The 19486-nt window shown below is 32.7% G+C and overlaps 1 protein-coding gene across 2 annotated transcripts in view; it reads right to left on the bottom strand.

Annotated features, from left to right (window-relative positions):
- Positions 1–15539: 15539 nt before the first annotated feature.
- Positions 15540–19486, bottom strand: part of LOC144634342 (ATP-binding cassette sub-family C member 4-like) — a 28112-nt gene continuing 24165 nt past the window's right edge. For both annotated transcript variants that reach the window (XM_078493263.1, XM_078493264.1), the window contains 5 exons: positions 19307–19462; positions 18964–19053; positions 18123–18292; positions 17104–17209; positions 15540–16985 (listed from right to left, as the gene is read on the bottom strand). In XM_078493263.1, the coding sequence (XP_078349389.1) occupies positions 16680–16985; positions 17104–17209; positions 18123–18292; positions 18964–19053; positions 19307–19462 (828 nt within the window). In that variant the 3' untranslated portion in view covers positions 15540–16679. The remainder of the gene's footprint in view (positions 16986–17103; positions 17210–18122; positions 18293–18963; positions 19054–19306; positions 19463–19486) is intronic.

The following is a 19486-nucleotide window of genomic DNA, read 5'->3' as shown; positions in this document are numbered from 1 at the left end:
TCTGTATCTGATTGTTTTGATGTATCAATGTTAAATTCTTCTTTTTTGCGTGATCGACTATTTCTTGAAATGGAGGCATACCGAAACTATCAAAATAATTGATAGCGTTATCTTTTACATAAGTTGCAACCCAATGACTTCCGCTCATATAGGATGGTTCAAGATTATAAATGAATAATCCTAATTTGTGATTATGTGGAACGGTCTCATCTCTCATTAGTACATCTTTTATTGGTATATTCAAATACTTACACCATTGTATGAGATCAAAATTACTCATGGGTATATTCTTATGAAATTTTGGCTTGATTACTTTTTTTTGGGTTTTGAAATCTTTTTTTTTTGAAATATAATTTGGAAGAACTAATCCCCCAGTTTTGAGAAATTTATTATATTGATCCCAAGAACCAATGAATGGTGGCGGTCTGTAAGATAATGCATTTCTCTTATTTGGTAGTTTGATTTTACCCCCGTCTTTTTTCGTTGTTGTGTCATGAGTTGTTGATTTGTTAGTTGTTGACCTTCTTGATCTTGTTTGCGTTTTCGGAGCACTAATTCCAATCATTGGAAAACCAATTCGCGGTGCCCCATGACCGACCCTAATGACCTTTCGAATTTGTGCCTTTGAGATGTTTAAATCAGATCCAACACCTAACTTCTTAGCCTTATTCAATTTATTGATTTGCCGGTGAGTTAACATTAAACTATCATTACCAGTCAGATCTGAATTGCTTAAGCGAATAGTTATCTCACTTTTATTTCTATAAGCAGTCAAAAGCTTACTTCGCTGTCCTTCTGATAGATTAACTTTATGAGAGTGATAAGTTGTCATTACTTGTATATATACTACGTTATATAATTTCTTGTTTATAAAACGTATACAAAATAAAATGGTTTATACATAATATTCAATTAATTGATTTATACAATAACCAGCTCATTCCCCACCTTGTCAATGACGATTGTCTCATCATAAAGAACGATGGCATGGACGTTGAAAGGACTATCTCCCGCACTATTAGCGTTTAGTTTATATCTGAATATCAACTGCTTTGGGTCTCTAGTTACTCGCTCTGCTTGATATGATAAATCAAAAAAGATAATAGGATAGAGAGAGTTGTAATTTGCCAAGTTGAGTTGTGTACCGCTGTTGTAATCATTCTTTCTCATACCATAAGACATCAAATCATTGAAGATCCTAACTTTGGACTCACTATCATATTCGGTCTCAGGATAAAACACTCCGTTGCCGTATTCCAATCGGCATGTTGTCAAATAACTACCATTCCCACGGTCAAGATTGATATTGTAGGTATCAAATTCATAGGGATTTTCATCTGCATTGTTTGATTTAGCTCGTTGTAGATATACAAAGATAGCCTTAACATTATCAATACTGGATGATATCTGGAAGAATCCACTGCTATTCGTTGGTGCGGAAACCTCATACATTTCGCGCATATACGTCCAAGTGTTCTTTATCAAGAATGAACTAACAAACTTATCATATAGGCTGTCCTTTGGAGTCAATTTTGGGACCCATAGAAGGAATCTATTAAGGACCACTCGTCCATCAGCTACATCATCGGCCTTTTTAAGTAATTCGGCGTCATTCTGTAACTGTATATTGAATTGGAGTTGCATTGGGAGTAACATTCGACCTTCCAGCTCTTCAAAGAAACTGTAACGATTTAGAGGTATAACAACATTGACATCATTGAGACCTGTCGTCAAAAGTCGCCTAGCCTCAAACCCTGCATTCTGATTAGCATTTGCTATCCTATGGTCGGTATCTAGATACCAAAGACTATTTTTTGCTACTGAACGACTAAAATCGTCACTATATTCGAGGAGATTCTTAACGAAAGTAACTTTATGGAGATTATCGGTATCATAAACGATTTTTCCTGCTGATTTAATCATCATGTGGGCAATCAATGAATGTGCTCCATTAATAACTGTGATACGATTCGCCCCCGTGGTTGCTCCATCAGCTAACATTTGCACCTGAAATTGCACCTCGAAATACGCATTATACCAATCGTAGAATGAACTTCTATCGTTAATCGTGAACTTATAGCCGTTTTTAAGTTGGTGCTGACCGTTAGCTGGGACTCGAATTACATCATCGAGTTGAAATCGAACCAACTCATATCTCTGTAAGTATTCGCTTGTTCTAAAAGACATATATTATTATGTTACATAATTTTGCAATTATGTACCAATTTTTTTAATCATTTTATTCATTTTACTCAACGCCTTCTTTTTACACCTGATCCTGATATTAATCTATTAATGATCATATCAGTACTTTCATTTTTCTGTTGGTGTCTGACAGGTGAGGCATTTACTTTCTGTAAGATTGGGGATAGTGACTTTTGCCCAGCATTTCCCTTCCTCATATTCCTTAGCCTTTCCATTATAAGGTCTCCGGCTTTTTCTGATGCCCTTTTACCCAGTTTATCACCTGCATGAGAAATACCTGATTTTATTGCCTTCTTACCTAAGGGCTTGACAATTTTTTTAACAACAGACGACATAACACTCTTCATCGGTTTGAAAATGTTATCAACGATAATCCCTGACCCTTTGTGCTTATATACAAATTTACCAAATTTTGGATGGTAAAACCTCTTGAATTCATATGGTTTCATTATATACTATTATGTTATATTATTCTATCCTTTTCAAAATTAATGAAAAAGACGTATCCGCTCCATTCAGGTTAATTAACCGTCTCTTCCCATCTGTGATGTATATTCGAATGCTACTTATCTGTTGCTTATTAACCGGGTTATATGTGACCCTACGAGGCTCGATTGTAAACGAATAACTCGGCTGTAGTACGCTGGTCGAAAAAGTATAAATGATATCCGACTCTTCGCCATCGACTAAAGAAGTATTGACTAGATCGCAATGTACATTTAATATATCGGTATCTTGGCTTAGATTTGGGACTCTTGGACCAATATTAACCGCATCCTTTAATACCTTTTTATCAAACCCTATAAGGTCGTTGAAATTGCTATGCGTCAAATCAAGTTGATAATTTTGAGATAAAGTGATTGTGACTCGGAATGTTGTTGAATCAAAATCAATAGAGATGGGATATATAGGGTTATCATCATCCCCCGTCTTAGTAATCTCTTTAATATATTCATCAAATTCAGAATAATTCCAAACACCTGCAGGGAAAGTTATGTCTTCAAATTTATTCCCATTATCTGAACTATATTTAATCAGCTGATTACCATATGAGGGATTTACATTAAACCATGTAAATGACATGTTAATAATACGATTGAGACCTATCATATATTGGTAATTGCTATCCAATGTTATAGGCCTGTTGAATTTAGTTGTAAAATTTTGAGGAGTGTTATTCCCTTGATTTTTAACACTATATGATGATAATACTAACTCACGATCCATATATATAATACAGTTACATAAATTAGACTTTAAAGTACAGATTATATATCTGTTTATATTGTTGTTTATTTATAGTAGACCTTTTTAAAAGTGTGTCTAATATAGCGACTCCCATATTTCGCATTTTAACTGATGTGTTTCCTGCGTTTATTGAACCGATGATCAATTCCAATTTTTTGAGAAGCTGTTTTACATCGTTAAAAAATATAACATTTCCACCTTTCTGATTTTTTCGAATACCAGAACCTTTTATCGTTTTGGCTTTACTTTCGTAATGATTTATGTAGTCATTTAATGCAACTCTTGCATTGCTTATTCTCTTATTTTTAATCTGTCTTTCCGCTTCAGATATAGTTCCCCTATTATATTCTTTAGTAACATTCGCCTTGAAACCTTTCAATTGTCTCCGTTTATATTTGGCTTTCTCTAAAATCTTATTAAGATAGTTCTTGGTTTTCTTTGGTGTCATTTCAGGCTGATCTAATTTCATTTGCACTACATCATAATCGTCGATACCAACGTCTTCTAGTATTTCACTTACTTCATCATCAGCATCTAAAGCATAATCAATTTCATCCTCATCGTATTCAGGAGGTAATTCATCTTCATATTCAGGAAAATATTGGGGATCAACATAAATCTCCTTATTTCCTTCTAAAAGATCTTTTAAAGATTCTTCATATGTTGGTGGTTTCGGTACAATCTGTTTTTCATTTTGTGGCATTACAGGCTCATCAAATAAATTATCTACGTCCATATCCTCAAAAGGATCAACTTCAGGATAGTAATCTGGAGCTTCCATTTCACCTCTCATCCCCTTTTTGACACGATTTTTAGGTACTTTTGCTATCTGCAAATTACTTTTAATTACATCATCTAATTTACTTGTCACTGGTTTGAATACCCTCGAAAATGACTCTTGGCTTGTCTGCTGACCGATATTATTTTGTGTGATTGCATTTTTAACATAATTGATTTTATCGCCCAAATCAGATTTACTCTTTGCAAGCTCTTTCCATCTAAGTAAACTCATTTTATTTTATATTATTACGTTACATAAAAAATGAAAATTGAATATAAAATTCAACATTTAACATAGCGTTTAACACCTTGATGTACACCGTGTTGAACACCATGTTGAACTGAAAATAATATACCCATATAATATAATGAGAATACCGAATTATGACACTAAAGACGATATGGCCTCAAACTTTAGACAACTATACGATTTCATGCCAAATCAATGTTTCAGAATGTTGATTTCTTCTCCCTCGGGTGGGGGTAAAACCAACCTTTTACTTGATATGATATACCGGCTTTTGTTTTATGATAAAATATATCTTTATGGGAAAAATCTTCAGCAATCGAAATATCAACATCTTTTCAATACCTTTGAACCCATTAATCAAGAGGCTTGTTATTCTGTTATTGAAGCAAGTAATGATAAAATAATACCGCTTGATAAAATATCAGATGAAGGCCAAAAACTAGTCATCTTTGACGATTATCTCAATACGGGATCAAAAAATGATAGCGAAATACGCAACTATTTTACAAATTCAAGAAATAAAAATTGCAGTTGCATTTATTTATCTCAAAGCTATTACAATACCGATAAAACTATTAGATTAAATTGTACTCATCACTGTATTTTCGAATTCCCATCTAATAATGAACAAGGAATGATTTGCAGAGAACTTGGAATCAGTAAAAACGACTATCTCAAAGCAACTGCAGACCCATTTAGCTTTTTATATATTGATAAACCACGTAAATTCATAACAAAAAATTTCAACGAACCATTATAATCTAAATAATATCTATAATGAGTTATTCTAACGGTTTATTGCAAAATAAAGAAACAGTTGTTGGAAGAAATGGAAAAGATGGTAAAGACGGTGTTGGTTTCAAACTAACAGATTCAGGCGATTATAATATGGACAAAAAGAAAATATTTGGGTTAAAGACACCAAATGACGTAGCATTTGATGCTGATCTCGATACATATGCAAAAGACTTGAGTAGTGCTGTTAACAAGAGATATGTCAACCAATTTTTAATGAAAAAAAACAGTGATGAAACCCATTTTGATTGCGTTGGACTTTCATTGCAAAATACCGAAGTGTATTATCCAAGTTTATATAACGATCGATCTGTACCAAACGTAGGCTATGTTAGTGCTGAGGATAACAAAGTAAGGACTGAAATTGATACCAAACTTGCTACTAAAGCAGACAGATCGTACGTCAATACTACTTATTTAACAAAGAAGACAGGAGGAGTTTTAGCCAATTCCATTCAAAGCAAGGCAGACAAATTTTACGTCGATAACACTTTTTTAAAGAAGGTCGTAGGACGCGTTTTGACTCAAAAAATTCAAAGCAAGCTTGATATTGATGGCAGTAATTCGATGCAAGCTAATCTCGATATGAACTCTCATAAAATAACAAATCTAAAAAGCCCAACCAATGATACAGACGCTGTAAACAAAAAATACATGCTTGATCATGTTGGTGAAAGTCATATAACTTCCGTTGGTCAAGAAAACACGTTTGCCCATATAATGACCGATAGTATCAATCAACTAAGCGAAGAAAATGATATCAAGCTTGGTAGTTTAATTGATCATCCGACTCCATATCACAAAATTAATACGAAAGTTGTAGACAGTAAGCTGGTACTTGACAGCAATAAAGGCTACTACTCAAGCAGATTAGGTATCAATGTATATAGTTTACCAATCAATCGATACACAATGGTTTTCGAGCTATTTTTTCCAGCTGAAATAGATCATGATAGTCTAGATATCGATATTGTTTCATCAATCGACAACATCGACAAATTAACTACGCGAGTTTATGATGGATATAGTCGAACAATAGCACAAATTAATAAATATCAACAACATCCTAATAATTATCTCTATGTTGATATCGTTTTAAAGATGAAATCAGGGAACGCATATGTCCCAAAATTACAAACATATATCGTGATTTATGGAATAAAAGGTTATCAGAGTAACGTTGATCCTAGGATATACGATCAGCTATATTATGTTGAAAATGATAGAATAGCTTTAAATGCATCAATTGATATGAAAACAAAGGCTATTTATGGTATTAAACCAGCTACTACTAATGACCAAGCTGTTAATTATGAACAGTTAAAACATTTTCGGGACAATTTGAAGTCTGATCTTGAATTAAAAATAGATAAAAAAAGAAACATCAGCTATTACCATAAAATTTTCGAGTATTTTTATGATCTAACGGATCCATCTGAATTCATCATGTCAGATAGCAACGGCAGTGTTGTTTCTGGCTTAGGTAGTAATCTCGTTTTTCAAACTACTAAATTGTTAACAGAATTTGAACCAAAAGGGGGCTTTATAGGTGTTTTCGTAATTAATTTAAATGAAAATATCACTGAATCAAATGACTACACTATATATATATCATTCAAAAATGACTATAAACTCGGTGATAATAAAAGAATTAAAATAGAATTAGGCAACGAGGGTAGCTTTCATTTCCCATGGATAAAAGTAGAGAATAATAAATTAGCACTTGAATATGATTTAGATTCATATACAGAGCAAATCAGAGATGTTTATATAACTAAATTTTTAAACCTCTGGTATACTAAAATAGGGAATCAATTTAGAATCGCTGTTTGCAATAATGTTATGAGTATTGATCAAACATTGTCTGGGTTTAATATCAATGCATCCAACATTAAAATCAGTTCAGATTACTATGTACAAAGAATCGCTTTTAGTAAAACTGCATATCCGATAAATGGTAGAGAGTATCATAAAATCCAATTTTTAGATAAAACAGGGGGTGTATTCTTCGAATAAATTATCTAACTCACTATTTTATGAAAATCAATTAATTGTATAAACAATATATATATATATGAAAGCTGTAGATTTAATACATGAGATACTAAAAAGTATTGAACGATTGATCCAAAATATCAGGAAATTATATAACAGAATAAAAAATAGAAAATCGAATGAACGAAACATTGTATAATCATATAACATATGAGAAGATATATGATGAATTTTAATCACATATCCAACAAATTATCAGAAGATAGAGTGAAGGAATTGAAGGACTTGTATAATAATTACCACCGATTACAGACATGTTATAAATGGAAGTATAAGAAATTGAAACGTGTTTATCTGTCTCTACAGATGTCCTCCATTGGCTTGACTGTCATAGGTACTGTTGTTGGTAGTATAACTCTTAATCCTATTATTATAGGTTGTTTGACAGGCTCAGGTGTTTTTATTCATGGTTATATAACAAAGAGTAACATATCTGACAAAGTGAATAAATGCAAATTTGCATACACAAGTTATGAGAAAGTTTGTATACAGATAAAATGCTTCTTGAGAGGCTTACCATCAGACGAAAATGCTTTTCTGACCGATTTAAAAGTGCTTGACGATATAGTTATTGATCAATGCCCCACTGTAGATGAATATGTTAAAAAATATTATAAAAAATTCACTTCAGAATAATCTTCATAATCTCATCAAATTTCAACAATAAAATCTCACCCCAATACCGATCATTAAACGCTAGTGTTTTTTTTTGATTCAGTAACACAGATGAAATTGTATGGGATACCGAGCATTTTAAACAGCTGTCTTATAATATATTTCGTTGAGATCATCCTCTTTCTTTTTTTATTTATAGATGGAAGAATAGTATCGATCTCATGAAACACTTTGTAAATCTTATCGCGCTGATTATGAGACAATTGAACTCCATTTTTAATACATAAATCGTTTAAAACATTCTCAATGTGGTATTTACGATGATATACCGATTCTCGCCGTATTCTATGCATATTTTCATAAAAATCAATGTACTCACTGACATAATCATAACTATGAACCAAACCGCAATTTAGACAGACATCCATACCATTTATATTTTCTATATCCTGCTTACTACAGCATTGCTCAGCATCCTTGATACCTTTTATCAATAGTTGATCACAGAAAGGGCATATAGGTTCTTTTAAATTTTTTAATTCATCGTGGATTTCAGAATTACAAACCATTATATATATAACACACATAACTTCACGGCACAGCTGTGTTTGGCAGTAAATTTCAGAATAAACTTTTTGAGTAAACTTTTGAGTAAACTTTTGTGTAAACTTTTGTGTAAACTTTTGTGTAAACTTTTTGAGTAAAATTTGTTGAAATATGATTGGTCAATAGAAATCACGTCATTAAAAACATTGTACTCATTAATCATTTATAACTTATGGCTAAAACCGTAAACTGAATAATTATGTATTTAATGTTGATCCTTTCGAGGCCTTCCCCGTCGTCGTTTCTGGTCTTCAGGTATACACTTTAAACGTACATGATTTTTGTCTTCATTTGATATGTCTGAAGATAGCATTTTAATAATACAAATATTTGTTTTAAGGATGCTCTGAATACAATGCATTTTATTAATGAAGGCTATATCATTCGAGCTTTGATCAGATTCTAAAAGGTGTTTGATATTTAATGTTATATCAGTCATTCTATATATATATTAAAGAAAATAATTATCTGTTTATATCTAAACGCACTATAAAAAACTGAGGGAAATCCCCATCTCTTTTTTTAATTGTTAGAATCTTCTCAAAGGTTTTCAAAAAGCATTTTAAATATTAATCATGTCACTACCTGTGGGATACCATACTTGATTTTCATATTTCAGAATAATAATCATATCGCAGTTGTTTTGATGAAAATAGACTGAATTTAGAACTATTATTGATATAAAGAATAATTATGTATCTTATATTGAGGAAGGCCTTTGAGAGGCTGATTGCACAGCATATTAATAGCTGTTATTGTTACTTGTACTATCGGTAACCAAATATATAATTATATCTGGTTATTTAAAAATAAGAATTACTATAAACTGATATAAAGAAATATTTTATAATATAAAATAAAGAGAAAATGGCTGGGAAATGCAAATACGATAATGACGATGATCGGATAAAAGCTATTCGAAATTCAAAAACCAAATACATGCTTAATAAACAGTGGAGATGCGACGTTTGCGATTACGATAGCAATCTAGCATCCAAATGGATGCATATGAGAACTAAAAAACACATCACAAATAGTATATTAGCTGGTCTACGAGAGGATGATCGGTTTGAAATAATCGATGAAGAATGATACATATAATCAACACATCATGCACTTTTACAATGACAAAATATATAATATATCTAGTTATTTAAAAAAATGAAAAATCAAAAAAATTATTTTACTATAAAACACTTAAAGAAAAATTAATTTACTATAAATATGAAAATGGAAAAAAAAAATTTTAAAAACCCGCTAAAAACTCAAGATGTGATCTCATCAGTACTCACATCTAAAAACGCTATTAAAAATAATATCTCTAATTATAATATGGAACAAAATACCATTAATCATAATGATAAACAATTTTTTATAAATAGTGTTGATAACACTCTTGGTGCTACTTCGGATGGAGATATACTCAATATTCCAAAAATGAAAGTAGTTAAACCGGCTATTGATAAAGATGGATATCCTTATTTATATATCGCAGAAAAAGACTATGATAACCCTTATGATCTCAAGAAAAAGATATTAGTTAAAGATTTCGTATTTAGGACATTTTATAATGAGATTCCTGATGATAAAGTCGTTGTAAATGAAAATGGTGACAAAAATAATAACAGTATTGGTAATTTAGTGTTGATTGATAGCATCACAAAGGCTGAACCCAAACTCGTAACCAAACCAAAACCCCAAAACAAACCAATAGTTGAACCAATAAAGAAAGCAACAAACAAACCCAAACCCAAAACTAAAACAATAAGCTTTATAAAAAAATTATCCAATGATTACCTTGCTGATGCTAAAAAAATGGGCTTTTCATGGATGGATTTGGTGAAAAAGATTAGCCGACAAACAGTGATTAACAAAGTACATAAATATCGAAACGATAAGACTTTGGATAAGGCTATACGGGACAAAAACGATAGTATAATACGTGATGCACAACTCAGTCAAATGGAAGATTCAATTAGAGAAGCTCACTTTAAACAGATGATGAACAAAATTAAACAACAACACAAGAAGCTGATTAGCAGTCAAAATCCAATTTCAAGAACTAAACTCACAAATGAATTTAATTTCGATGACAGCATTTATGATACAACATCCAATGACCAGCCTCTATTTAAAATAACTGAAATTGGAAATACCGAAAATAAAAAATTCAATGCTTACACTAATGAGTTCAAAATAAATGTACGTAAAAATGCTATAAGCAATAAAAATGAAATTTTTAGTGTTTTTGAAAAAATAGTTGAAATGGCAATAAAGAAAAGACAGTTAAAAGGTAATGACAGACTCAGATTGGTAATTTTAAATGATGAATTAAATAATCCTATATCAACAAAAATGATAAAAATTTCTGATTTCAAGTTAAATCAACTCTCAGACATAATCAATACTTTAGAATATAAAGAGATAGATTTAGAAAATTGCATAATAATTATTCAATCTGTCAAAATACCCAGTGGTAAAGGAAGATTGTATTTATCAAAACAAACAGTGAGTAGAAAGCAATGTATTATTACCATAAAAAATACTGATACAATATGCCTAGCAAGGTCCGTTGTAACGGGTTTTGCTAATCTGCATCCGGAGAATTACACCACAACTCAGTTGAAAGATGGATTCAATAAATCACGACGGCTACAGGAAGTTAAAGCCAAAGAACTTCATTATAATGCAAATGTTGAAATTAACGAGTATGGCAATACTTTAGAAGATGTAAATAGCTTTGCAACACATTTAGATGTTGAGATTAATATCATAGATTCTGAACAGTTCAATGAGATTATATTTACGGCTAATAATGGTAAATCTGACAAAATTTATTTATACAAAACACGTAATCATTTTGATGTCATAAAATCAATGACAGCTTTTCTAAATGTAGCATATTACTGTCATAGTTGCAAAAAAGCTTATACAAGACGTGATAAACACAAATGCCCCCAAAAATGCCTTTCTTGCTTTAAATATTTCCCAAATGGAGATAAATGTGACGGTAAAGACATTACATGTAAGCAATGCAATCGTGTATTTCATGGTGACAGATGTTTTAAAAACCATACTAGTAACCGATCGAAAAAAGATGATGATTCAGTATGTAAATCCGTTGCAAAGTGTTTAAAATGTAATCAAATCATACTAAAACCATATATTAAAATACATAAATGCGGTTTTAAAATGTGCAATAATTGTAATAAATATTGTGAAAAAAAGCATGAATGTTTCATGAAAAAGATCAAGTGTAAGGGTGGAAATTGCATCAAAAAGAACAAAAAACCATGCCGATTAAATAAAAACATTCTCAAAAAAGATTATTGTCACTCATGCAAAACGTATAATGAAAAATATTTATTTTTTGATTTCGAATGTATACAAAACACGGGCATCCATGAAGTTAATCTTGCTATCTGTCATGATTTCAATGGTAATGAATCAATCTTCAATGATATTAATAGTTTTTGTAGTGGTATTCTTAATGAAAAATATAAAGGATACACACTTCTGGCTCACAATTCCAAAGGGTACGATTCTCATTTTATTCTTAAATGGTGTATTGATAATGGTTTTAAACCTTACTGTATTTACAATGGTGCAAAAATTATGATGATGGAAATTCCACAATTAAGAATCAAAATAATTGACAGCTTAAATTTTATTCAGCAACCCTTATCATCGTTTCCTAAAACTTTTGGTTTAAGCCAGCTTAAAAAAGGTTACTTTCCACATTTTTTTAACAAACTGTGTAATCAAAACTATATTGGTAATATGCCTGCAAAAAAACATTATGGGTTTAATCAAATGAAAAACAAGATAGAGAGAAATTTTTACAATGGTATAATGAGCGTGTTAATGAAAATTATTTTTCGATTTAAAAAAAAAAATTGAATACTGTAGGTCAGTGTTGATAATTAAAGATGAGTATTCGGACTACAAAACACATTACCTGGGTGGCAGGCATTTACAGAGGTAATAAGCCAAAAATACTATAGCTGTGGTTGATATTGTTCAAAAACATAGTGATAACATGGCTGTAAAAAAAAAAATATAATCAGATGCTTTGGCAGGAGGTGAAAAATATAATAAAAAAAAATTATGGTTTTGTAGAAAAATACTGTTTATGAATTTCAAGGTTGTTTCTGGCATGGTTGTCCAGATTGTTACAAACATGATGTTATCAATAATAAGAATCAAAGTGATATGGGTACTTTGTATAATAAAACACAAGATAAAAACAACAAAATAACAACTGCTGGTTACAATCTTATTGAAATGTGGGAATGTAAATTAAAAAAGGATAAAAGTTTTCAGAAATATTATAAAAATGATTGGTATAGAGAAGTGGTTGGGCAACTAAACCCTAGAGATGCTTTCTACGGGGGGCGTACAAATGCTACCAAATTATTGTACAAATTCAAAGACGGCGAATGTGGTAAATACGTTGACTTTTGCTCCTTATATCCTACGGTTCAGTTCTACAAAAAATATCCCATTGGTCATCCTAAAAAAATAATATCACCAGAAAAATACGATACAAAATGGTATGGATTCATAAAATGTAAAATTTTAGCTCCAAGAGAATTATACCATGCTGTTCTACCTCAGAGAATCAAATGTGAAAAGGCTGAAAAGCTAATGTTCCCTCTGTGTATATCATGTGCTAAATCAAAACAACAAGAAAGATGCCAACATAGTGAAAATGAACGAGCATTTATTGGTACATGGACAACAGATGAGGTCAATAAGGCCATTGAAAAAGGCTATAAAATTATAAAAATATATGAGGTTTGGCATTTTGAGAACTCATCTGATGATCTATTCAAAGGTTATATAAAAAAATTCATGAAGCTAAAACTTGAATCAACAAAATATAATTTTAAAAATAACAATGACGAGATGATTTTTAGAAATAAAGTTAAAAAGAATTTAGACATTGAATTAGGTGAATTACATGAAAATTCAGGTTTACGAGCAATTGCAAAAATGTGTTTAAACTCACTTTGGGGAAAATTTGGCCAACGAAATAACATGAATCAATGTAAATACGTGACTGATATAAATGAATTTTATCAAGTAGTTCTCGATGATAAATAGATAATTTAAAATAAACTTCATAAATGAAGAAATGGTACAGATGAGTTATACTTATAAAGATCAGTTTGTTGATAATAGCTATAATACAAATATCTATGTAGCATGTTTTACGACTAGCAGTGCACGGCTAATGTTGTATGAAAAACTAGACTATTTAGATAAAAGGTATTATATTTTGATACAGATAGTATTGTGTATATCGAATCCAAAAATGGTAAGACAATAGAAACAGGTGATATGTTAGGTGATTTAACAGATGAGTTAGACAGTGAGGTTATAAAAGGTACCTTTGTAAGCGGTGGCCCTAAAAACTACAGTTTCATATATGGCGATAATAAACAGAAATGTGTTATTAAAGGTTTTTCCCTTAATCATGAAAATTCACAAATACTAAATCACACAAATATGATTAAGATGGTTAAGGGCGATATCAAAGAACTCACATTAGTAAATGAAAATAAGATAACAGACAGAGTAAACAAATTTTTAACAAATATGAGGAAAAAGTATACAGCTTTGGATATGACAAGCGCACAATAAAATACATATCGGATAGCTGTATAGAAACATATCCTTATGGATATTAAAGACAAACTCATCTGTTTATCCTAGGTTATGATCCTAGGTTTTGATTTTCATTATGTCAACGAGGTTTGTTTTAAACGCACTAAAAACGCATAAAAATAAAAACATACACTATATATATAGATAAATGACCAACATGAAAATAAACATGGAAAATTTAAAGAAAATATGTTTCAAAGCAGATACATTCAAAAATATGTCTGATGACGCAATAAACACACTGAAGTATATCGTAACATTAAAAGAATTATCAAAACTCGGAGATTCGGTATATGAAAATCTAGACACTTTAGTATATTTAGAAAAAAAACTAAAAAAGATGGACATTGCAATCCATTAACAAAATTATTAAATAAAGAAAATGACACAAGCAAATACCTATGTAACATTTACAATGATTTAAACAGTGTATTATCTGACCTTGAAAAAGAAAAAAATGAATTAAAAATAAAAAAATCATAATCGTTTTAGAAGATAATTCACAACAGATATTCAGTACAAGAGATTTACCATGATAATAAAAACAGCATAAAACTCGGCTTCGCTTGGTTTTCCAGATTGATATTTCAGTTATGATATCAAGGCTTGTTTAAACGCACATTATTCCATTACAGATTTTCGAATTTTAGTATAAGAAGGTTTTTTTATTTTGATCTAAGGGTTGTTTTAGGGTTGGTTTTACAGGCTTGGTTTTCTAGGGTTTGAATTTCAGTTTTGATTCCAATATTTGATTCCAATATTTGAATCCATTTTTGTCCCATATTTTGTATCCAGCACTGGAAGTAGTGATGTACTACATCTCTAAGGCAAATTTGCCTCAGAGTGTAGTACATTACTACTAACCTGTGGCACGTACTGTCGAGGTACTTGTTACCATTGTCAAAAGGCATATGTCTCGAGAAGCAATCGCGTGATCCACCAAGTAGTTGGGGGAGTTATAGTAATATTAGAGGTAAATATTGCCAAGTTTGTAAATTGTTACGAACTAAAAATACTGCCTTCTGTTTAGTCCAGGCCGTTCCACGATTTACACTTTGGAAGAATTACTACAGATGCCATTTACCCAGGCTAACACATTTCCAGTTCACTAATGAGAGCGTGATAGTGGAATAATTACTTTCTGGTGTATTATTATCATCTAGCTAAAAACGAGGAATCTCTTGTTTCCGTGTCTTCGTGTGTACAAGCACTTCATTATGCATGTCAACAAGCTGCTCAACCAAAATTTAACAACTTCACTTTTGCAATCCGACAACATAGATAGATATATAGATATAAGAAACTGAGGCAGGTGGAATATAAAGTTATTGTATTAAACTTTTCAATGTCACAATAATTATATCAGTCCAATGATCTGTTCATTTTTAAAGATTTGTATAAATCTAGAGCTCTTACATAAGATCTAAAATCAACGATAATTTAAAAATAAATTACAATAAAAATTATTTTTAGTTATATTCCAAAGTAAGTATTGCGTACAAGTATGTGAAGTTTCTTCGAATGGGAATAGATTTGTAATGTAACAAACTTAGATGTTAAAGAGAATGCTCTTTTGGCTGATTAACAAGCCCTCGAGAATCTTGTAGTGAACGTGAAAATATTCTGATATGCTCATACCCCAAGTTCAAGAGAGCTACCGCAAGAACATTTGCTTCATAAATGAAATTTTACTGGATAGGTACCCGAACGTGTTGGCAGTGTTCAGGCCCGGGTGATCAGGTATGAGCTACTTTGCAAACCTTTCTGAACTTGCCGTTACCTATAAGTACATTCTAATACACTTGTCAAACAAATCTTGTTTTAATCCTCAAAATTAGAGAGAACGTTTCTTTTTGATTTTCAATTATAACTACTGTTTTGTTAGCCTTTCGACCTTAGGAACCTCCCGGTATTAGCAATTCAGCTATTTTTCGGATCATATTACCTAAGACCTACGACAAAATTTCATTTCCATTTCTATAATATCTTTTTCCTTATTTCAAAACAAGCCCTGGTACACAACTTTCAAATGGAAATGAGTTTTCCTTGCACGTTTCTTGTCTTGCAAATCAGACTCACCGGGACTCACTTTGAAACAGAGGAAAAAGTTTATTATTCTCTTGTTTTGGAGAAGACCACGTTTTCGGAGGAACGGAAAGTACTATTATAAGTTAGAATCCTAAAATTTCCTTACTGTGAATTATAAAGTAAATCAGCAACATTTGATTGATTCATCCACCACTGATTAATAAACGTATTCACTGGGTGGCTTAGACGTATATATTACCGTATTGAGTATCTATCTAAAAACTATATGTCTGTGTGTTTAATAAGGACATTGTAGAAGTTGAAATGGTGTAAATTATACTAGAAAGAGTTTGATGAATTGCAAAAAAGTATATCCATGTAATATTTTATGGCATATAAACGATGAAGTAAGCTATGGAATGTTAACTTAAACAGTTGACTCGAACTGGAGTTCAGGTTGGCGCTCGGCTCCAGACCCGTTAGGGACGATCAAATTTACGGCATTGGGGGATTGGAATCCATCCACGAGCTCCTTATTTGGCTTGTTAATCACTTCGTCTTCTGGTGTTTCCGGTATGGTTTTCTTTGAGTAATACTTCTCTCGAGCTATTTCAAAGAGCCTCTTGGATTCCAACGGACCTGTCTGAGCTACTAATTGTGCAAAGGTTGATCGTGGGTTTTTCAAGAGTTTGTACGGAGCGTCAAACTCTTTCAGCCTTCCTGCATCTAAAACCTAAAAGATATCCAATTGAAGTCGCCTTAGTCTCTACAGCGCTTTGTGTAGTGTCAAAAGGCAATTGGTTCAGTTTGAAGACAATTATTATAATCAGTTTATGATAAATTCTAAATACCATGACTCGATCAGAATCCATTATGGTATGAAGACGATGAGCTATCGTCAGCACTGTACACTTCTTGAACTTCTCACGGATGGTAGCCTGGATCAAGGTATCTGTCCTAAAAGCAAGAAGGCAGGGTCAGTGCCTCTACCTCTCTAGGGGAAGAACTTAAACACGGACAAAAGTCCTTGGTAGAATTAATAAAATTTCGACTTGTTACCAATTTTTTCAATTTTCCGAGCCCTCCTCTCCCCCCAAAAATGTTGGGATATTGGGTCTGGCCTTGGTCTGGCCTGGACGGATTAACTTCAACATTATGTTGGGGGAGGGGAGGGGGAGGTGACGACCAACACCATTTGTAAGCAAAAAGATGAAGTGTCCCAAGTTTCGTCCACAAATACGTTTACAAAACTGACATAGGTCTTACAAAGAAAAAACCCTTCCGATGTGTTTTGTTGCGACTTGGTTGATAAAACGCGCTGATTTCGCAATTTACTTTTTTAAACAACGGGATTAAAAAATTCTTCGAGATGCTGAGTCCTGTTTTGCACAGGCGTCGATGCTCCAGTTTCTCCAAGTTTCCTGTTCATATGCCGTATTTACTCGAATAAGCGCCGCGGCGCTTATTAAATTTATCGCACCTCAAGTGCGGCGCTTATTCGAGGGCTGCGCTTATTTGAGGCGGCACTTATTTAAATTTGGACGGCAAAAAAGAATTTTATCTTCTACAGTAATTGAAAATAGCGTCTTTTGATTGTCAGTATTTGTCTCTTGTGGAAGAGAGAAGTGACCCCAGCTGTCCTGGCAAAGTTCGTAGCCTTTACAACACTTACAGAACTACGTATTGTAAGAATGCTGGATAGAAAAACTAATGGGCGAGCGGTCAAACAATCACTTTGAACTGCAAAACATCGTTTTTGATGGAAAGAAATAAGTGCCACATCGAGACTGCGGCGCTTATTAACATTTTTGTCCAAAATGCGGCGCTTATTTGAGGGCGGCGCTTATTCGAGTACACAAAGTTAACAAACCTCGGGTCCACGTTTGCTGTCGCTTCATCAATCACCAAAATCTTACTGTGCCTCAAGATGGCGCGTGCTAAACAAACCAGTTGCCGCTGGCCCACGCTGAAGTTTGAGCCTGCCTCAGCAAATTCTGTGTCCATACCCTCCATGCTTTGAACAGCAGATTTCAACTGTACCTGATAACAGCGCAGAATATGTGAGAGGTATGGAACAGTAAACATTGTTTAAATTTAATCAACACTGTCATATAATACACCTGGTATACAGTCAACCAATCGAAGAAAAATTGAAATCAAAGAACCTGCAGCGTGCTATGTTGAGCAATTCCTTTCTGTAATGTTCATTGACATCAAAGTTTAAAGCATGTTGGATCAATCCGTAGGAAGAGTCCTTTGGCAAGACTCAGCTTATGGATATCTACAACATTAAACTGAAAGCAGCTATCATAAACTACATTGTCAAAAGAGTAGCTCTTAAGTCTGGTTTTCACTAGTGACGCAAGCACAAGAGCAAGGATAACAGCTCTTATTTCACCGTGAAAACAGCTTCTACCCAAGCAAAAGCACAACCGAATTGCATTTTGATGCTTGTGCTTGTGCTTGCGGAAAGCACAAGCACAAAGGTCAAATTTTTCCTTTTCTCGTGCTTGCGTCGCTAGTGAAAACCAGGCTTTATTGCTACAGCAGTCAAATTAAGTTCTATTACAGCCGCATTACAGTTCTATTACACTTAAGTTTAGATCAGAATACTTTAATTTGTTCATAAGTGCAATTCGGTTCCTACACGCTTTGTTTGAAGGAACGTGTATACCAACAAATTAATATGTTATGGCATGACTGCTTCGTACCTCATCTAAAACTCTCCATAACTCTAAGTCACTGTGCTCACTGAACGGATCAATGTTTCTTCTCATGGTGCCGCTGAAAAGTACGGGCTCCTACAACGTAATAAACAAAACGTTCAATTTGTAGATGAAAATCAACAACGATACAATAAAACCTACAATTCCAGAGAGGCTTTCCTATCCCTTGAAGCACACAGTGAAACAATGAGATATAACTGAAATCTACTTTCAACCCAAAATCACACCCGTCCTCCTCAGATGATCTAGCCTGGCTAGAGACATAAACTACTGCAAGAGACATCAACAGTGAGTTTTCACGATGGCCAGCAAGCCGTTTGAAGCTGACCTGTGGGATAATAGACAGTTTACTCCTCAGGTCTTTCAGCCCTATTTCCCGTATGTTAACACCATCAATGTTTATAGCACCGGTTGGTTCTGCCAAACGGAACAAGGTGGATAGCAATGAAGACTTGCCAGCACCTGTACGACCCACCACACCGATCTGAAATCATAAACAAAATAAAGC

The sequence above is a fragment of the Oculina patagonica genome, chromosome 13 (genome assembly GCF_052425735.1).
Source record: "Oculina patagonica isolate OP01 chromosome 13, crgOcupat, whole genome shotgun sequence".
In the NCBI taxonomy this organism is placed as follows: domain Eukaryota; kingdom Metazoa; phylum Cnidaria; class Anthozoa; order Scleractinia; family Oculinidae; genus Oculina; species Oculina patagonica.
Note: the sequence above shows the minus strand (reverse complement) of the source record. Positions and strands in the feature narration are given on the sequence as shown.